At 31.5% G+C, this 22,367-nt stretch overlaps 1 protein-coding gene across 1 annotated transcript; it reads left to right on the top strand.

Annotated features, from left to right (window-relative positions):
- The first annotated feature begins 3,888 nt into the window (after positions 1-3,888).
- On the top strand, positions 3,889-21,790 carry LOC111684846 (leucine-rich repeat protein SHOC-2). Its single transcript, XM_023447059.2, has 4 exons — positions 3,889-6,087; positions 18,607-19,621; positions 20,078-20,276; positions 20,342-21,790. Exons 1-4 carry the CDS (start codon positions 5,786-5,788, stop codon positions 21,199-21,201), a joined length of 2,376 nt encoding a protein of 791 aa, XP_023302827.2. The 5' UTR covers positions 3,889-5,785; the 3' UTR covers positions 21,202-21,790.
- The last annotated feature ends 577 nt before the right edge of the window (positions 21,791-22,367 follow it).

Below are 22,367 nucleotides of genomic sequence, written 5' to 3'. Positions count from 1 at the left end.
ATAAATGTCGTGAATCTTTGATATGAATAGAATAGTTAAACCGAAAAAGTACCAAAAGTGTACTTTGCATACAAAAATTCAGTTTGGCGATCGTATGCTGAGGCGTTTACATCGTCAGATTGTATTCTTTAGCCAATCATGTTATGTAAATCCTTAAATTCTACAGCATGAATGATATTTTTGTCTTTAGTCTAATCTCCACCATTACCTATTCTATATATTCTACTAGACCAGTAGAATTGTCTATACTCTCGACTGTAGTCTATTATATAGTCGTGACGATAGTATTTTCTATACACCGAGAGAAAACTAAAAATATACACGCCTGGTACCAAAATGACACCAAATTTGTCATACGTATATGTATATACTTGACAACGGATGTTATTAAAAAATTTGGTGTCGATTCGGAATCAGGCGTGTATATATTTTTTTCCTTTGTGTATACTATTTTCGAGAAGCAACCATACTTTACTTTATAGTCTTGAACTTAGACCATTGTATAGTATCTTAAGTATATTGTAGACGGTGGGTAGAACCACAAAGATCCCAAGGGGGCGAATCTAAAGTGTGCATGACGAAAGACTCTTGATAAGAAGCAAATCTGTGGTACAAAAGTGGACGCGTAGATTCAGATATATGTAGAGCATGAGGAGAAGTCAGTGAAACTCTTGAACCCTTAATTTTCTAAATGTCTTGGGAGTGACATTTTTCCGGATATAACATCTCTCACGAACATGGAAAATTTTAATAAGTTAAGTCCAGGAAATTTAGTTTCTAAAGAATAGGACTATAATAACTTCATTTATTAATACATAAGGTTGTTGCGGTTGTAGCCATCAAAAGTGGAACATAACAGGACCAATAGTGGACTAGGTTTCATCGAATTTTATGTGGTATAACTCCTCTTATTAATCTAATCTAACCATGGCGAAGCATAATTTCTTGAACATTCATTCTAGTATATTAAAAGGAATCAAAGACTATATCCACATATTTATCTGATTTGGACAATATGGAGACTATTGTGGGTATTATGGTGTTAATTTTTTAAAACAATACATAACAATAATTATTTATGCAAAGGAGTAATACGCATTTTCATTTAACAACGACAATGATGAACTTGATATAATTATAATGGCGCCGCTGGTGAAAAGAAAAAAACATTTTAATAAATAGGATTTCTACTTGATTTTCAAAAATGTTTGTCTTGTTTATTTTTCAATCAAATAATAAAATTTTGCAAATATTTTAATTTGTTTTTTAATCAAAAACAAAATTCCTTAACATCACCAGATTTCTTTTAAATGTTAATGTTGTGACGCAAACGGAAAGAACCTCTTTAAACAGTTGATTTTTATGATTGTAAAAATTCCATAAATTTATGGAAATATTCTCTTCATTCATAAATAAATATTGGAAAAAAAAACAAAGAACTACTACACACAATAGAAACACCTCTTGTTTTGAAACATTTAACGTTTAATACCAATTACGCGCAAACAAATATCTACATATATTTGTACGTCATACCAAAAAAACAATGAATGATACTTTTTTTAATTATTTGATCTACTTTACAAGTGGCCCAAATTCTTATAAAAATGAAAATAACAACAACAACAACAAAAACACTACTATGTTACACGACAAAACAGATCATCGTAGCACATGACCATAATTTAATTGGTGCCTTCTTTCCGCATTTAGCCAGATCATTGATTGATCAGTTTAACGTCATAATCGAAAGTATGCAGTGCGAGTTCTATATCAGAGATGTATATGTGTGTGTACTTATTTTGTTTATAGCTACTTACCACCACAGCTACAACAACGACTTGCTTGCGTCGGGAGGCCCGATGCTGCTGCTACTGTTCAAGTAATTTTGCTGTATTGCTGTTGCCGATTTTATTTTGCAACTGTTGCAATATATTGGATTTTCCCCCATACATAGATAAAATTGTTTTGGATTTGTGAAAATCTTCTTATATTTAAGAGATTAACTTGCTTGTGTTGTTAAATCATGCCTTTTCGTCGAATTACATGAAAATGTATGTGCGCGGTAAGTATAACAAAAATAATCGGAAGCACGAATCGAATTTAAAAGAAACAATTATTTTGACATTACGATATCAATTATGACTCGAACTCCTGTCTCTAGTTGTTTAAGCCTTTTGATTTGCTCGCATTTACACATACATAACTGAAAGCAGTGATAATAACTTCCCTTTTTTATAAGAGTAATACTGCATCCGACATTTCCCAAATTGGATTGAAGTTGGTCTTACAATTTTTTCACAACTTAAAACGCCAGACAGTTTTTGATATATTGTATATCTATTTTTACCAATAGTTCAAGAAGAAACTGCGTTTTGGCAGTACCACTCCACTCTCAGATGTATGTAATATTGTACAGTATAATATATCCAGTTGATAGCCTTAAAAATCTCAGGAGGTCATTAAGTTAAAAACGCAGAGAATACCATCTCTTCCTTTACCTTGTCTTCGCAAATGCGACAATATTCATTAAAAGAGAGTTCATTGCAAAATGTAAGACTTCTTAATACCTACAGTTCTGTTCGATATGTCCTGAATATTTCGGGTTAAAATTTGCCTTGTGAAGTTCTCATTGGCTCTAGTTGTCAAGGAATTTTCTAAGAATATGAAAGACCGTCACATCCTTTTCACTGTCTTCCAAAGTGCGATAGTAATTATTAAAGGTGAGCCCAAGCCATAATACATGTCTATCTAACACCTAGTGTGCAGTTATAACTGCCATCAACCTCGATATATCGTGACTTCCTTTGATTCCCAAGGAGTAGGGACCTAAATAAGGGTAATGAAAGTGTGAGTGTTAGTATAACAGTTTTATGAAAGTTGTACCGCTTGGCTATCAACAGTGAGAGATACTACACACCTTAGCAGAAGACACCGGAACCAACACAGCAGTTCATTTTAGAACCATCTGTATACGTCCTGATGTTATATTCGTTTGGTAGGCTTAAACTCATTCCTAGAAGGAAAACTCTATCAAAGTCTGTGTGCGGAGCAATAAATTTAAAATCGTAGCATGTTCATAAGTTCCATAGGAGTTAAATCGTAAATTAACATTCCCAAAATGATTGATAACATGATAAGCTAACTTAGTGCATAATACATAGGTTGATAATGTTTAATGATCTGTGTCGTTCTGTCACCCTTTGCAAAGTCTTATTTTTTGTTAAATATTGACAATTTAATTTGGTTGTTAAGCCCTTTTAATCACAACACTTTTCAATTCGTTCTTAAATCAAAAGCAAATTTAGTATATTTAGTTCATATGTATTAGTATTTCAAAACGACCAATGTTAGATTATATATGATAACAATTTGCTCCCAAATTAAATCAAGTCGTATGTTAACTTTTTCATTTTTTTATGAAAACCAAGTGTGGGTGTTTTGGGAAAACACACTTCACGATCGACATAATTCTCTCTTATTGCTATTCAAATGATCGTTTTTGTATATGTTTGTATGTATTTATAATACAAAAAATACCGTTATCAACAATACTCGTACACACAGCCATTGAACAAGATCATGCCGCAATATGAAGAAAATACACATACGCATACACATGCATAGATTTATCACAGCAAAATATATACAGTGAGAGCTGATAAGGACTCTCCTCTAGTGAAGTAATTGTAAATTTTTTTCTTCATGAGTATGAACGTGTATGAGTGTAATTAAAATTTGAACTGAAACTGCATTCATTACAAAAATTTTTCAGATTGTGCGACTGAAAGAACCACCATACTACATGAGTAAGAGAATACCGGGTTTGAGCTAAAGAATACTAATTATCAACAACAATTACATATGTACATGTAGCACTCACTCATAATGATCTTGAAGTTTAAGAAAAAGAGCAAATAATTTTAAAACAAAAATAAGAACCCATTCAAAAAATTTATAAAAAAAAACAACAACAATAAATCTGTTCAATCAAATTATATATCAACCTATACAATGAGAAAAGCATCCATCAAGCTTATTGTAATGCTACTGACGACGATGATGATCATGATGGTGAAATGATACTGCATGGAGGGATATTCATAATGATGCTGAGACAGGCGATACCATCGATCGATTGATCGACCAACTAACTACCACATTAGCGGCTGAGGCTGATGAATTTACTACTGCTGCTAACTAATACTAACACAAAATGACTAACAACGACAATAATAACAAAAAAAATCGAAACGACAAGAGCGACAACGATCCTCCCAACTAAAACAGCAGCAAAGTGTTTTTCCCAGTCACAAACGGAACGTGTTGGAATACAGACGTATCATCACACAAAAATATTAAGAATATACAAAGAGACGAACCAAAATATATGAAAAAAAAATTCATACAAAGTGAAAAATATTAACAAGTTATCTTGAAATAATAACAACAACAAGAAAAATACAAAACAAAAAAATTAAACGATCATTCAGAATCAGAATTTTTCAAAATCATATAAAAAATCGAATAAAACAAATAATAAAATACACAATCACTGACTCAAAAAACGGCGACTGTAATAAATCGTCGAAATAGATTTAATTTAAATTATTTCTCTTTATATATATTTTTTTGTCTTGTTTTCTATTTAGAAGAGGAATTTCTAATAGATTAATTAAATTGATAGATCGTGTCAAATGTCAACTGTATGCCAGTATTTGTTCGCATTGTATAAATGAACATTTTAACAAAAAAAAAAAAAAAATAATAATAAATAAAAAATAATAACAATAATAATAAAAAAACATCTACTCTATATATTATCATATAAGTTGTTTGTACTTTTACTTCTTATGGTCGCTATCAGTAACGTCGATCCTAAGTAGTCAGACTCGTAGGCAGTTATTGTCATTTTTTCGGCACAAAATCGAACAAATTTTCAATTCAATATACAAACTCTTTATTGTGATTAAAATAATATACTCACACTCTCAACGAAATTAATAACAATAATAATATAAACCCCCAAAGAAAAATCACTGTAATAAATTAAGTAAACAACAAAATATAATGACAATGTCAAACAAAGTGATAATTGTCGAAAAAAGAGTGTGATAAGTGAAAAGTCATTAAAAAAAGCAAAAACAAAAACAAAAAGTGAGCAGAGATTACCCTTCAAATAAGACGAATTTTAAGCAGCCGTGCACAATTTTTTTTTGGTGAAAAAAGATCGAAATATTTGTATACGAATAAGATTTGTTGTTATTTTGGTTTTGAAATTTGAGAAATTTTACATTTGCGTTTTGTTGTCGTCTTTAAGTGATCGTAATGTGAGTGATTTTTGTTCTTATTTAACATAAAAACAAAGAAATACCAAAAGTGCCATATGGAAAATCCAAACATCTGTGTTACAGAATATCCAAAAAGAAAATAATAATTGAGTTGTTAGTATTCATTTAAATAACAAGCAAATTTTTCAAAACCTAACGAAGAAAAAACACACACATAAAACTAAAACTGATACCAAGCGCTAAAAGCCAGCATCTCGAAAAAAATCCCCAGAATTAGGGCCACATAAAAGAATTTACTCAAGTTACTAGTGAAATTTGAAAAAAAGAACCACAAATTATTATTATTAATCAAAAAAATTAAATTAAATAATTATGTTTAATATTTCTCAATAAATACTTCTTGAAATTTTGTTAAAAATTATTGAAAAGTTTTTATCCGAAATCAAATTAATTACCAATTACTCAATTCTAAATAATTACGAAACTTTTCCAAAATGGCATCATTTGTTTATGCCGTTTGGAGTATAACGAATGTGGCTTCGGTTCACTGTTCGGTACGTCCTGAACTTTCACCGTGTACTTGTGAACCCACCTATGCCCATAATTATGTTGAGCTATCCTGTGAAAAAGTCGATTCTTTTCATACTATTGTTGATGCTTTGTCGAATAAATTTGAACCGAATGTTAATATAAGCTTAAAAATAACCCATTCACAACTGGAAGATCTGGAAATGCGTTCGTTTATGGATATGAAATTGAATCTGGTGAAATTAAGAATGCTGTGGAATGGATTAAAGTAAGTAGTGATTTTTATATTTTAACTTATAGATCTAGTAAAAATATATATACATAAATGTATTTGTGTGATAACCAACCTTCATGCGTTTGAAGTAAAATATGATATATTCTATCAGTTTAATATGTAGGTATTTATGGTAAAGGGGTTTTAATTTAGAACGACCCTAGACCAAAAACTTAAAAGTTTATCCGTTTTACAGAAGGCGGCTCTTTTATCAAAACGATATATTGACAATTTTCGTAGAAAAATGATTTTAACCGGAAGAATATTTACCGGTTAAACGATAACTGAAGATTGAGTTTATGGCTCCTAATGTTTTTCCTTTATAATGTAAGTTAATTCTTATTCTTGTAAGAACTCTTTGTTTATTCGAATCATCAGTGTAGTGACACATGCCAACAATATTGTGACAGACATTTAAAAGCTATCGTATCAAAACTACGAAACTTTTCAAACCCATTTCGAATAGATTGCAAAAAATTTATTTTATCATACATAGAACAAGATTTTCAATCGCTGGTAGGAAACTGAGGAGAGATATTCCATTAATGTATATCATTTGAGGGGTATACTGCAAAATTTAATCTACAGGACACCCTAGTGATTATAGGAATGTAATTTGTAAAACATTGATTCTAGAATCTAGAATCTAGATAAAGAATCAAAGTAAGATGATCCAAATGTTTCATTATACAGCCATTGTTGGACTCTTAGACCCATGTTAGACAGTAAGAAACCAATAACCGACATCTTTTTCTGGCAATCTGCTGTAACCCAGACGATTCTAAGATGAAAGCCAGAACGGATATAGGAATCTACATTAAAAAATAGGTCTGTTGTTTCGGCAACAGTACCTAGAGAAATATTAGGTAATCCGAAATATCCTGGCAATTAATCAAAATCTCACTTTATGTCGAGATAATAATGTAAAATCGTGTATCATGAAACAACTTTCACGAAATAAGATTTATACTAATTCAGTACTAGTTTCCTGTAGGGCCAAGGAGACTTTACCGATCGTTCAGCAACTTACATCAGTTCCATTCTAAGACCACAAGGAACGATCTAGAAAATGATAGGTAACTACCAAGTGTTAACTTGAAAATTTCCCTATACCTATACTGGCGCCCTACTACGCAATTGGTAAGAGATCCAGTATATGTTGCTCTGTCACATCACCCAGTGACATCTGTTGAGATGGCAACATCACCAAAGATGTTGATCAGTCCTTAAACCAAAACTTTCTCAGCGCGTGATGGTACTTAAAGCGGCAACTGGCCACCCAATGTGGTAGATTATCTGGTTCGACCTCATGTCAAATCATTGCAAGGAAAGGCCGATGATACATTTTATCATCACCAGTTTATAATCCCGGAAGAATATAGGTATTGGAGCACCTTTTTTCCTCAAGATATTCGCAAACACCAAGATGGAGATTTCACCAAGGTAACATACCTTCAGGGGGAAATTTATTAGTTCCACGATATTACTCAATGTAAAATAGATTGCATAGATCTTCTGGACCATAACCAAGAGACATTGTTCAGTATGATAAGCAGACATCCAAGTCAACTTGTTCTGCCGCTAAGAGAAGCCAATTCATTGGCAGTTATTTCATATCAAACTTTGGTAAGATATCTGGGTTTAAAGTTAATGACCAGCTGCAGGATCTAATGAGTAGAGTGATTATGTAAAAATTTATTTAAGACTATAAAATAAATATCAGTTACCAGAACCCAATATGTGATCATTGACATAAATCATATAAATAATCTTCTTCCTCTTTTTTACTGTATAGATAGATATAAAAATATTGATACTCATGTAGGACGTCAGATTGTCTCATTTCTTTATTTTTTTGAAATTTTCTCTTTTTGTTTACAAAAAAAAAAATACTCACATATGTACTCCCATCACTTAATTACTTAATGATCACGTACAATGATCAAGACATAAAATCATTTAAATAAAATTATTTTATTATCTTAATTAGTAAATACAACCAGAGTTTAAAAACAAAACAATATACATACATATATTTTAAAAGATGATCTTCAAAAAAATATGAAATATATACAACATTACAAAAAGCAATACGATCACTTGAGAATATCGGTAGTGAAATATTAAAATAACAAAATTATGCACTGCTTTGTGGGTGCAACATTAGATCCTATTGCGATTTTAGCTTTGATACGTGATGAATCAAAACAATTTATTTGTAGGTTTCTTAGCCAGACAATTTTAATGCAAAAAAATACAACATAAATCAAAATTCTCAATTTTTTTCTATTTAATTTGAAAACATAAAAATGTTTAATGCTTCATAAATAAAAACAGAAATCAAAATTCAAAATCTCATCTCAAAACAAAATACAAAAAGAAATTAAACAAAAATAACATTAATTTCAGAACAAAAAAAAAATATTCTCATCGTAATTGATTTTGCGGCATTTGTTGTATTTATATTAAATAAATTTTTGTATGAATGATAATTTTGAAAATTTCTTATCAATCTTTCGTGGGATACGAAGTCTACGTAAAGAAATTATAAAAAGAAAAACATTTGATTTATTTAAATGAAATGCAAATAAATGAATTTACATATATGTATATACCCAGCAAAAACTCGTGGTGGGATTGTTCTTATATAACCACTTAGTTTTTAATGATTACTTACTAGGGTTCTATAGTTGAAACGAAAAGTCGACTTTTCGATTTTTTTCATTCAGATAAAAAAAAGTCGACTTTTTGCATTTTATGAAAAGTCGATTTTTCGACTTTTTTCATTTAATTAAAAGTCGACTTTTCGACTATAAGTATTTTATAAATAGTCGACTTTTCGACTTTTTCCGACTTTTTTCGACTTTCGACATTTTCCGACTTTTTCGACTTTTTGACTATTTTTGACTTCTTTCGACTTTTTCCGACAATTTTTTGACATTTTTCGAGTTTTTCCGACTAATTTAGAGTTTTTGACTTTTTTTCCACTTTTTTTAAAATTTTCGACTATTTTTGACTTGTTTCTACAATTTTCGACTTTACGACTTTTTCCGAATTTTTTCGACTTTTGGGTTTTTTTTTTCGACTTTTGGACTTTTTTCGACTTTTCGACTTTTTTCGACTTTATTCGAATTTTTTGGACTTATCGGCCATTTCGACTTTTTTCGACAAAGTCGAGTTATCGACTTTTTTGGAACAAAATAGTCGACTTAGACTTTTCGACTTTTTTCAACAAAAAGTCGTTTGTTCGATTATTCGAAAGTCGATTTATAGAACCCTACTACTTACCGCCTGCATTAATTTTAAGTACTTTTATAATGACAGATGAATAAGTACCTTATTTTGAGTTTTACTCTTCTATTTGTAAGTACTTATTTAAGTAGTGATTTGTAAATGACTCATTGCTTCCAATGTCATTATCGTGTTTAAATAATGATTTAAAATGCTAAAGAAGTAGCAGTAAAAACTGATTTTTAGCCTTTTAACTAATTTTTTCTTCGATGTAAGTTTTTGCTGGGTAAATATTGTTTATATTGATATTTTAAGTAACGACTTTAAATATTGAAATTTTTTATTTTAAACTCTAGTAAAATGACCACATGTTCGGTTTCCATAAATGAGATGAAAAACCAATTAAAACTGCCTTAATTTAGTAAATACCAAAATTATTTGGAATTGGATATTTAATAATGAGAGTAAATTGTAATTCAATGTGTGACAAAATAAAATTTCTATCAATATTTCTATAACTAAATTCTAATAATATACACTGACACATTCTTACATACATATGTACATGATATTTATTAATAGTAATTCAATATTTCATGTTTATCAGTACAGGACATAAACAAACAAATAATTCAATTGAATAATTGTTTATAAGTAATGCTGATATTGAAACACATGTGAATAACTCTTTAGTACATTGAATTTAATAAAAAACAAAAAAATAAAACAAAATGAAAAGAAATATTCCACAGTATATTTGTATTTTCTTTCATCGTCATTAAGTCTTGTATTCGCAAAAGGCGATTTGCCGAGATATAACAATGTTTATATACATAAATGCCTACGAACTCGTACTTGCAAAAAATTTTTAAACCCAGCAAAATGTTTTTGTGTTAAAAATGAGCAACTTTAAAATTTCCCAAGAATGGAAAGAATAAAGTCAAAACCCAAGATTAAGCTACGCTAGAAAGTCCCATTTTGTATGTCTGAGGTTAAAAAAATTTTTATAAAATTTTTAGAGGTTGTTACAGCCGATTTTTCCTATCTAAAATCAGCAAGATTTTAGATAGGAAATTTTTTGAAGTCATGTCTGACAGTATTGTTAAAGATTTGAGTCCCTAAAATATCTGGGGATTTAAGAAAGTTGATTTCAAAGAAACACACAGGCAGACAGACGTTCGCGGAATACTTTTTAAGGTAGGAACTTTATTTTATAGACATTTAAAATGAAATAACAAACTTATATACATATATCTCTCGAAGGTTCTAACCGGGGCATGTTACCTTAATTACAATCCCGAGGAAAAAGATGGTACCAATACCTCTAGTCTGCCTGTACTTTGAACTGATGATGCTCAAATGTATTCCTGGCTTATCTTAGGAATGATTTAGCAAGAGGTCGCGTCAGAGAATCACATAATTTGGCACTACAGATGACCAGCTTCCGCAGGACATTGTCAGTTGGTCGAGATTCCTTTGGGATCCATTTAGTGAGTTGAATGGTTTTGAATGTCCAGGTATGTTCAGGGAAAACTCCGGTCATACCAGGCTTACCACAGTGTGTTTCGGTCTATCGAATAACGTCTCTGTTATTCAGTTGTTGCCGAAACATCAAAGGCCATAATATCTGTGTGGTGGAAAACGGAGATATTTACTTCTCGGAAGTTAAACAACGTGGCAGCAATGGTCAGAGATTAGAAAGTTCGAGTACTTGAGAGAAGTGCTTGTACATGGACTAACTCAGCCATGTACAAAAATTATCACCAGCGGGGAATATACACATAGAAAGTTATTCTGAGCCGAATAATTTAAGCAACTGTAAAATCTTTAATGGGAAGATTTCTGGGAAAAAAATTTATAAATACCAAGTGATATGCCAATATTTATCAATCTTATTTCAAGTCAAATCTAATAAATTTGACAGTAATTAACAAAATAATACAGGGTGATCAGCCTTCATGTTGCATGAGTATAATTAATGCCTTAAGCATTATGTCACCCTAGGCTCTGGAAACGTAGCTAGATATTTCACCTATTGAAATTAACATATGTGCACGATTAAGGCATACAAGACACTCAATATGTCGGAAACTTCAAAACACTGATCCCAGATTCAAATGGAACATTTGAGCATATATGTACCTGTGCTACACAAATAGCTCTAAATTGATGAACAATACGGTTCCACATTGAAGTCCCAGAAACAGATATGTACTGCCGTTTATCTTATTAGGAGACAAGCTTCCAGGCAAAAGTTCGAACAATAACGAAATGCGTACATTGATTTGGATAATATAGTTAAATCTAAGAGACAGTATTGGATTATAAGAAAGCTATAACCAACTACTCTCCCTGAATTAAACAGACCGTCATTCAACGTATCGAAGGATATTAAAAATATGGATGAGAGAATACCATTAGGCCTGAGGAGAGTATTTTGAGTAAACACATAGTATAACGGGTACATCTGTAAAAGAATTCGAAATGCGGTTTCAAAGGATTATAGAGATTGTAAGATCCACTCCGAGAATGTTGATTTCAACAATCAAAATTTTTATATATAACAAACATAAGAATCATTTCTTCTTATAATAGAACGTATCGAGGGATATTAAAAATATGGCTAAGAGAACCCCATGAGGCCTCATGGAATAATTAAATGGCCGTAAAGAGAAAGCACTTTCTTGGCAATCACTTCATATCTAACCTTGCTGAGTCTAGGCTTAATGATATCCTCAAATTTCTCATAGCTACGGGATGGATCTAATACTAAAAAATACAACATCTGATGAGTGGTATTGTCCGGTCAAAACTGAGTCTCTTAGATTCTACTTGATAGTTCGCGCGCTGAGAACTACTACGTAAACCAACTAATCAGAGACAGAGATCGTAAGACCCTCTTCGAAAATGTTGATATCAAGATTAATTTTTTTTGATATAACAAACATAACAATCTCTTAATAATACCGTTCTTAATAATACCGTCGTTGATAGCAATAAAAAGTTTCACAGGGTAATTTCCGAAACGAACCGATACAGTTATATTATAACTATATAGATATTTGCGTTCTGTATTCATGTCTTTCCGTCCGATTTTCAAACAAATATTGATTTTGTTTTGAAAATTGTTTTCTTCAAAACATTATCCGTTTGCGTATTGAAATTTTCTTTAAGTTATTCTTATCATTCAAAATTTGTTTATGTTGAATTTTAACGACTTGACGCCACAATATTAAATTATAAAATATGTATATTCAAAATTATAATCTAGTCATAAAACCAATCGTAAAATAAAACATTATATTTTTACTCTGGCGCCAAAATAAGTTTATGTTGCGGTTATCAGACTTTCTGATTTCTAAATATGTAAGAGGAAAATTAAACTAAAAATAACTACAACTTTTAAAATGTGATGTATAAAAATAGACGTAAAATTATTTTCTACGAAATTCAAATTAAATTTCTATGTATTTTCTTAATGTTGCGATATTTTATTCCTAGAATTAAATTTTTAGCAAAATAAAGAGTTTAATTGAACTCATTTTAAAATAATAATAAAAAAGTTAATCGTTTTAAAAATCAACAATTGTGTATGAAATTTCTAATTAATTAAAGAAAATTTAAACTTCTGAGAATCAATTTATCTTAGAATGACAGTAAAATAGTTTCCATTGTAAATTTATTTAAATAAATAATATACTATATGTTTAATTTAAAAACAAAGTTTAAAAAAATTACCACAAAATTTTTACTGGGAATCCCTAAAGCATTTCATTGCACCGGAAATATTAGGCGGGAATTTCTAAAATTTTAGACTTTAAAATAGATTAATTAAGCTTGAATATTAAAGACTTTAACTATTCATTTCTAAACATTTGGTTTACGATAATTTTTATATATTTTTTTGGATTCGCTGATATTTTGAGTCAATTGTGGACCAAAATCAGTAGAACATTTTATTTATATACAGTTTTCTTTAGAAAATTATCTCAATTATTTATAACCAAATTTTGGCGCAATAAGATCAACGATAAATTATGGACCGATTTCTTGGTCCAAAACATTGTCATAAAGTTATTTTAAAAGTGTCTTATTGTGATGATTTATTTTTCAAATATACAAAACGTTAAAAACCCATAGATAACATCCTTGCCGCTATAGTACTAAAAAAATAACATATCATTATACATGATCCTGTTGTCAAACATTTTTTCTTCAATTTTCACTTCCAATCGAATCGTTTTTCTATTTAATTAAACATGTGTCTATAAATGTACAAATAACTAATTTTAAACCAATGTCTGTCTATAAGAAAATATTTAAAAATAGAATTAGAAATGATAATAACTTACTATAAATGGAAATGCTGCAGGAATTTTCCAAAGACTAACTAAATTCTAACACGTCTATGTCAGTGAGTGATGATAAAAGAAAACATCACATTGATTTATTGGCAATCACACTTAGAACTCATTAAACGCTGCTATTTATATGTAAAATATTAAAGAAGAATAATCCAATAGCGACAAAATTGTTTTTGATTTCGATCAATATAGTATGAATGTATAGTCGAACAAGGCCGAACATCTGATACCTTACAGTAATGAGAAGTATGGTAAAGGTGGGGTTAGTATTAAAAATTGGCCTTATCAATAATGGTCGAGAATTTTAAGTCATATACGCATAATGTTTAAAAGTGATTAATTGACCTTCAAGTAATTTTCTGAAAAGTACTTTGTGTGCCGACTAGGGTCAAATGAGGCGAATAACTAAGTTGTGCCGATCCTTGTAAACATACTAAAACTTAGATTCCTATTTGGAAGGTGGGAGCTAAATGAAATAATGGACCTGGACATGGACTCACTGATTCCGAGCCTATTGATATGCTTATTAGATTAGGTTAGAGAGAGCCTTAAGCACTGCGATCCTATTTTGGATCTTTAGTGCAGCCCGTGGTTTCACCATTTGCTTGGTGAGAGGTTGAAAATATCCTTCGGGGCTACTGGAATTTTCCTTTTGATAGCGTGATTAAGCGCTTAGTCTGTCTAAGCCCTGTTGTTGATTCCCAGTGGCGAGCAAATTCCGATTCGACCCACTATACTCATCTTTGTCTGACGTAACTTTGTGGGATACCAAAGAATGATTCAGGGTCGATAAGTGGGCGATTAGCGTCTCTCTTATCTAGGCAATCCGCCCGTTCGTTGCCAGAATTACCTTCATGGCTGGGTACCCAACATATTGATAGTTTGTTGTTCGTTCAATGAGGACACACAGTCCATCACAATACCCGACCTAACTTCATACGAAAGTAAGGCCTTGATTGCTGCTTGGCTGTCTGACATTATGTAACATCTCAAACGCCTTAACCATCTCCTCAAGCACTCTCTGGCACAAATGAAGATAGCGTAGATATCCGCCTGAAAGATTGAGGGATATTTTCCCATGGAGATTGCCTTCTGAAAGTTAAGACCGCAAATGCCTGCTCCAGTATCACAATCTGTATTTTTGGACCCTTCAGTAAACCATACTTGATAAGCACTTTACTGTCATCATGTATGATCGGCCCATTTGTTCCTATCAGCTATCACATTCTCGAAGGCACGGTCAAAAACCAATATTGGTGACCCACAATCATGGACGCGGATATATGGGTCGTTTATGAAGAGTTTGAATATACTTATAGCCCTTCTAAGTCACCTGTTCTTAGACTGGCGATTTCCGGTAGTCCAATTGCCGCCTTACATGCCTCATCTTTAATAAGAATATTCAAAGGTGATATAGGGAGAATAGCCCTATTATAAACAATGAATTACACAAGGGTCTTATCGCTTTGAACCTGGATGATTAAGAACAAATATCAGACTTATCAGAATATCAGAGACAGAAATAGTCGGAAATTGAAAAAATCAGATTGACAAAGGCAAAACAATTTAAGCCAACGAAAGATGGTGTGTTCGATTTCCACCTGAAGCACTGGTTATGGAACGCACTACAGGCCCAATAGAGGCATATTTCTTTGGATTTGGTGTTTAAAAATACTCTTTCAAACTAACTAACTAGCCCCATAGGTACTCAATATTAGAACATAACTGATTCATAAAAATGTAAAAATCTCTACCGTTAAAATAGTCTCAGGAGCATAACGTTAGAGATAGATGTTAAATAAAAAAAGTTTATATAAAATAACTCATAAAATGATCAACTTTATTCGTGTAATTTTGTGGCGCCTGGTCAATAAACAATTAAAAGGCGTCTGGTGTACACAATTTCAACAAGGATGCTTGCTAAATTATTTGTGGATAGATACAACAATAATAAAAATAACATACTGCCACTTAATATTGCTACTGGTTGTTACAACATGCCACTTTTCACCATCAATATACATTATTCATTTGGGAAACCAGACGACAATATAAATCTCTAGAATGTGTTAAAATCATCTATAATAGGATAAACATCACTTGTTTACTGTGCTCATAGTAATGAGGAAGATGATGACTATGATCGTGTTAAAAGAAATGAAAAAAAAAAGAGAAACAAATGCATAGAATGTGTCTACAACAACTTGTTATTAAATTGTTGATGGTTGTGGAATAATTGAATAGACTGGTGCTGCCTGCCCATATCTATGTGGTAGTAATAGTTGTAGAATTTGTTATAGTCTGCAGAAACTTGACGTCCTTTAGATGGTGTTCTTGACATTTTTTTCTTGTAAAACATTCCTTGAATGCCGTTAAAGTTATTTTTAGATTTACACTTGGGTTTAAAAACCCCTTTAGGCAGTTGTCTAGCATGGAATTCCTATTATTTTTTTCTTTCTTGATATGCTTCCTTTTAATTTTATAGCTCTAAACATGATGTAATAAATTAAGCATCCAACAAGGAAAAAAACATATTTTATCTTAATTTTTTTTTATAAAAATTTAGCATTTATTATGAACTTGATCACTAAATACATTTTTTACTCATACATTTACTCTTTTTCACTCATTCTTGTTGTGCATGATGGTAATGATGATGAGTATATCTATATAATATAATCAAACACTTGTTGGATTGATCGATCTACGAGTATATGCAAAGTATTGTTTATGTGTGCGTAATGTATATGTACGATGTGTATCAACACAACATTTATATCAACAACAGATACGAAATTTAATTGTCGCACGACCCAATTGGCCTCCTGATCATTGATTGAATGTAATAATAAAATTCAATTAAATTACTTCGTCATATTTTGTAGTATTCCACACAAACAATGACCCCAAACACCACCGATGGATGGTAAATGCCATATTTGTTGCTGTATTTATTTTGTATTTCTGTTTCATTTGAATTTTACACTGTTCTACAAGATGTTAACATTGTTGAAAACTAATATTTATGTATATCGGAATAACGAATAATAGCATTAATATCCAGTGGCTCTGCTAGGAATTATACCTTTAAACTTCACTAAGATAATTTTGTCAATGTAGGATGAACTAATCATTGGAATCGGAATTAACTGTTCGAGGAAACTCCCCCCAGGACATGTTTCCTTGATGAAACACCCTCATATTGGTGTCTTGCTATTCCGGGATAAAGAGGTGCTACCAGTATCTATAGTCTGCCGGGACTATAAACTGGCGATGACATTTCATCTGTATTTCTGATCGGTATCCGAGGCTAGTCGAATTCAGTGATGGTTGGAGTGGCGGAGGAAATATGAACAACTCTAATCTTTAATTTACACTAAAACATGCCCAACTTATCATAGTTGGTCTTTGTGACCACTGAAATAAGTTTTGTCAATTAGCGTGTCGGACTACCAGTTACGTCCCTTTGGGCTTTCAAAGCAACAGAAGTCAACTTAGTAGCGTGGTTGGACGGTATATTAAATCCAGAAATGCACTTGTGCGAGTTTGAACAACATGAGAATGTTTGTAAAGACGTGGCATTCCTCACGGCATTTATAGGGTGTTTTCACCTGATGTTGGGTACGACCTTTCTATCGGCTTCAACCAGTGATTGCCTTCTTCTCATTTGTCGGGGTTAGATTGAGCTTGCTCATGACACCCGGCATTCTCCAACGGGACTCCTATAACAAGATATTAAATATTCCATATACGAAAATTGCCACCGGCGTCTAAAATACAAACTGTGGTGAGTCGTTGCAAAAGCTCACCCAGTGGTTAAAAAAGATCATCGGGATGATTCTTACTAATTCAGGAGGTTGCAAGGATTAGTATTTTTGAAAATTTGATTTAAATTTTCTTACATCAAAAATTACATTACATGGGAACACTTTCCATTGTAATATCGATAAAACAGTATCTAGTGAGTTAAAAACCCTACGATCAGAGTTTTAATATTGTCTTTGAAACTCTGGCCATTTATGAGATTTGTGTTCCACTTTCGTCGACCTTATCATAAGTGTTATAAATAGTTTGGATATCAGATAATGAGAAATAAGTTTAACACCGATTTAAAAAGCTGAGGAACTGGAGTTTGTGATTTCTTATTACTTTCACCACCCTTACATACAGATGGAACAACATTATCTGATATGCGTTCATGTCCGATAATATTGTTATCAAGTTCATAGTTGAGCGGTTCATTCATATTAGGACTTATTGCTTCAATCTCTGAAGGGTTGATCTATAAGCTATTGCTGTCATCGGGAAAAAGTATGAATGGAATGACATACTTTTGCGAAACTGGCAGTGGTCAAGTAATTGGTCTCTAAATATTTGACTAGATGGAAGGTAACCATAAAATCCATAACTTTGGAAAGTATAGAACAAATTGCAATTGGATAATTGGACAATTTTCAGGTTACATTATTAATCTTCTGGCATGTAGTAAATTTGTCGACATAGTGTAATTTAGGGTCAACTTATGTGACATTCCTTATTAAGACACATATCAGTATCTATAGCTATGGCTACATAATACATGCAGTTTAAGTTCTGGTCTGGGCAATATACCTTTGATCATCACATGTGCATGTTTTTTGTAATTTATTTATAACATTATACGTATTAATTTCAGCATTTTGCATTCTATATTTTAACAGACAATATTATAATTTTCTGACGAAGCTTTTAATTTTATTATTATTAATTTTATTGTCTTCTTTAATGATATTGACGAAATATTTAGCAAGTATTAAAAATATTATATTTCTATTTCGTTTAAATATATTCATATAAAAATATATACTGCTTTCAACAAAAAGAAACATCCATTCAAACATGCACTAATTTATTTTCTATTTCTTTAATTTAATTTTAGATCTGTGCCAGAATTACCATTTCGAGGGTTATCAAATGTTGAGTATTTAGGTCTTGGTGACAATGAACTTGAAGAAATTCCAAAGCACATGCTTAATCATATGCCGGTTGTTAAGACGCTCGATATAGGAAGATGCCGTATACGATCTGCGCTACAAGATGATTTCAAGGGCACACAAATGCTGACTAATCTCTTTATGCCGACAAACAATTTGACGCGTCTTGATCGTGGAACATTTCCCCCCGGTTTGGTTACTCTACATTTGGGTCGTAATAATATCGAAAATCTAAATGGTTCCCTTAGACATCTTAACAAACTGGAATCGTTGTTTATCAATAAAAATCGCATAACTACATTGGAAGATCAATTGCCCGAATCAAATTTGGTGAAATTGATAATGGCCCAAAATAATATGTTGGTACATTTGCCCGAACGTATGAGACAAATGGATAAATTGGAAACATTGCATGTACAGCACAATCATCTTGTATCATTGGATCGAGTGTTAAAGAATGCCAGGAATTTGAATGAGTTTTATGTCTTTAACAATCGCATCGAATCATTGGCACGCGATGAATTTCAAATGGCAACCAAATTGGAAGAGTTAGATATAGCCTGCAATAATATTAAATCTTTAAATGGTTCATTGCTGCCATTGCAAAGTCTTTGTAACGCAAATTTTTCATTTAATTTAATTGATGAATTCTCTATGGATGAAATTCGAGGTCTAAGGAGTTTAAAACAGTTGGATTTATCAAATAATCGTATACGCAGATTATCTGGCCGCCAAGAAAATAATATCGATAAGAATTCATATTTAGTAGAATTATATTTGGATTTCAATGAGTTGACATCTTTAGATGGTGCCCTTATGGGTTTAAATAGTTTGCGCATTCTGGGTTTAACACACAATCAGATTGAACGTATTTTGCCTGAGGACTTTATTGGTTTGGAAAAATTAGAAATCTTAGAATTATCGCATAATAAACTGTTGACCTTAAGGGAAATGCAAACGGTGAGTAACCAAAGTTAAATAGTTTAATATCAGTCAATTTATCGTTTAGATCTGTTTTAGTTCAGTTCTAATTCTGTTTTAGTTCAGTTCTAGTTCAGTTCTAGTTCTAGTTCAGTTATAGTTCAGTTATAGTTCAGTTCTAGTTCAGTTCTAGTTCAGTTTTAGTTCAGTTCTAGTTCAGTTCTAGTTCAGTTCTAGTTCAGTTCTAGTTCAGTTCTAGTTCAGTTCTAGTTCAGTTCTAGTTCAGTTCTAGTTCAGTTCTAGTTCAGTTCTAGTTCAGTTCTAGTTCAGTTCTGTTCTAGTTCTGTTCTAGTTCAGTTCTAGTTCACTTCTAGTTCACTTCTAGTTCAGTTCTAGTTCAGTTCTAGTACAGTGCTAGTTCAGTTCTAGTTCAGTTCTAGTTCAGTAAAATATTTATACACAATACTTATTTAATTTCTTTCTAAATTTTTGCAGACAGTGCTTCCCAGTTTGAAGATTCTTAAAGTTGACTACAACAATTTAACTGTACTCGACAAAGATTTCCATGGTTTGCCTGTTTTGTGTCAAGCTCATATGACCCATAATCAAATTATAAGCATTTCGCATGAATTGGTTGCTAAAACTAATTGCATAAATCATAATGTAGCCGGTAAATTGGAATTATACCTGGAAGGTAATACACAATTTTAATATCAAAAAATTATTTTAAATTCATAATTTTTCTTTTAATTTTAATAGATAATCCCTTCCATTGTAAAATGCTTTTGGACGAATATTGTCCTTTAATGGCCAATACCGAAAAGCGTATACGTTTGCGTACAAAATGTTTTGAGGCCTATGAGGATGTGTGCAAAAATCGTCAATTTGTGTTAATGGTACCCACTAATGATCTAACACAACAAGTAATACCGGTCATTTTACCCTCGACGGATCTACTGAAGAAGGCAGATAATTTATTGCCACCATTATTTGCTCCGTTAGGAGGTCAGGGCAATATAAAGCCTTTGATTCTGGCACCAGCTATACAAATTTTGGAGCCTACAATAACTACTACTACGACCACCACAACGACCACTACAACAACAACTACTGAACCCCCTACTAAAACTACTACAGTAGCACCAACTACGACCTCCATCCAACTAAATGAAATGATTGAAAATGTAAACGAAACCACCAACAACGAAACTTTTAGTGTGAGCAATGAAACTGAGGTAACAACTTTAATGCCACGCCTAAATACTACTCAAGAAACTCAAAGCATTCAATTAGCCAAAACCGAATTTAACGATCAAGCCGCTACTACAACCCAAAAACCTTCAATTTTGGTTTTAAACATGGGTGATTCGCCGCCTTCTGTTATGCCACCCGATGCAAAAAATAATAATGTGCCTAAAACGGAATATGCAACTATGGAATATATACCTAACATTGGGAATCATGCCAATCATGAATTAGTACCACCTCCCGATGTACTCATTGACGATGACTCCAAGTCAAATTCAATACACGAGGAGTATCATACAAAAGTCATCACCGACTATGATAATGCTCCCCAAAATCTACTACAACCGGATGAACCGCCTGAAAATCCTTAAAAATTATATAAATTATTCTCTTTTATTAATTAATTTTCAATTTAGGTCTACATTCAAATTGACGTTAGTCCCCTCTGTGTAACGGAAGAGTGTTTAAATAAAGTATCTTTTTTTGTATTTGTTTACACAGAACATTAAGAAGGTGTCAAATTAAATCAAGTTATTAAATACGATATCAATACCTATGTATACCAGATATAATTTAGATTATTATTACGAATATAACGATATTTAAAAATGAGAAGAAGAATTGAGGGAACCTTAACTTGTATGTGGTTTTTTGGTTTTAAGTTATTTTTAGTAGATTTTTTTTACAATATATTTTTTTTTGTTCTTGTATAGTTTTGTAAGATTAACTTTTATTATTTTTTGAGTTGTATTTTTTCGATATACATACCTACTATTATTATCAATACTACTTCTACTAAATACTATATTGTTGCCAGAAAAGGTAAATTATACATCATAATATTTGTAGCTAAGATTTTAGTATTTGTTTTTTTTTTTTTTTTGGATATATAATTGTATGTACTCGTAATATGTATGAAGATAATAAATAGTTATTTAATTCAAAATATTAAAGGACTTTTAAATTGTATTTTTTTTTATAAATATATATATATATAAAGTATTCATATACATAGGTATGTAAAACTTTTGTTAATGTGATCGAAAAGATCTATACTACATTTTTAGATAACCAGAATGGTATTTGTCCTTTTAACCGTACAGTTGCAATATCTGCAATAAAGGAATTTTTGTACTCACCCATTAAAAATATAGAAGAGCACTAAATTGGTTATAACATTCCGAGTACAGCATCTCAAAATCCCAGCATTAGGAGAACTTTCAAAGAAGCGAAAAAGAAGTAGAATTTACTCCATGGAAGTACTGAAAAAGGCCTAAAGATGTGATGATTTTAACACAAGCTTGTCTTAGGAGGGATGATCTTTTTATTTGATTCCAAATTCACTATATCTGAATATATCATTCTTATGAAGTAATTTTGTTGTTCTTTTTTTGGAAGTTATTAAGTGAAATTGTTGCGTTATCTTACTATCTTAAAACACACAGTTAATGCTGACAACAGGTATACGAAGATGTCAAAAGTTAACAGTGATCAGGATGTCCACATTGAACAGATAATGACGACGAGGTGCGACTGG

Source organism: Lucilia cuprina, chromosome 5 (assembly GCF_022045245.1).
Source record: "Lucilia cuprina isolate Lc7/37 chromosome 5, ASM2204524v1, whole genome shotgun sequence".
Taxonomy (NCBI): domain Eukaryota; kingdom Metazoa; phylum Arthropoda; class Insecta; order Diptera; family Calliphoridae; genus Lucilia; species Lucilia cuprina.
Note: the sequence above shows the minus strand (reverse complement) of the source record. Positions and strands in the feature narration are given on the sequence as shown.

What these genes read in the sequence shown, in the direction of transcription:
- LOC111684846 (XM_023447059.2), top strand. Translation starts at nt 5,786, where the DNA reads ATGGCATCATTTGTTTATGCCGTTTGGAGTATAACGAATGTGGCTTCG. An exon ending in ATGCTGTGGAATGGATTAAA is followed by an intron (nt 6,088 to 18,606) that starts GTAAGTAGTGAT and finishes ATTTAATTTTAG; the next exon opens with ATCTGTGCCAGAATTACCAT. An exon ending in CCTTAAGGGAAATGCAAACG is followed by an intron (nt 19,622 to 20,077) that starts GTGAGTAACCAA and finishes AAATTTTTGCAG; the next exon opens with ACAGTGCTTCCCAGTTTGAA.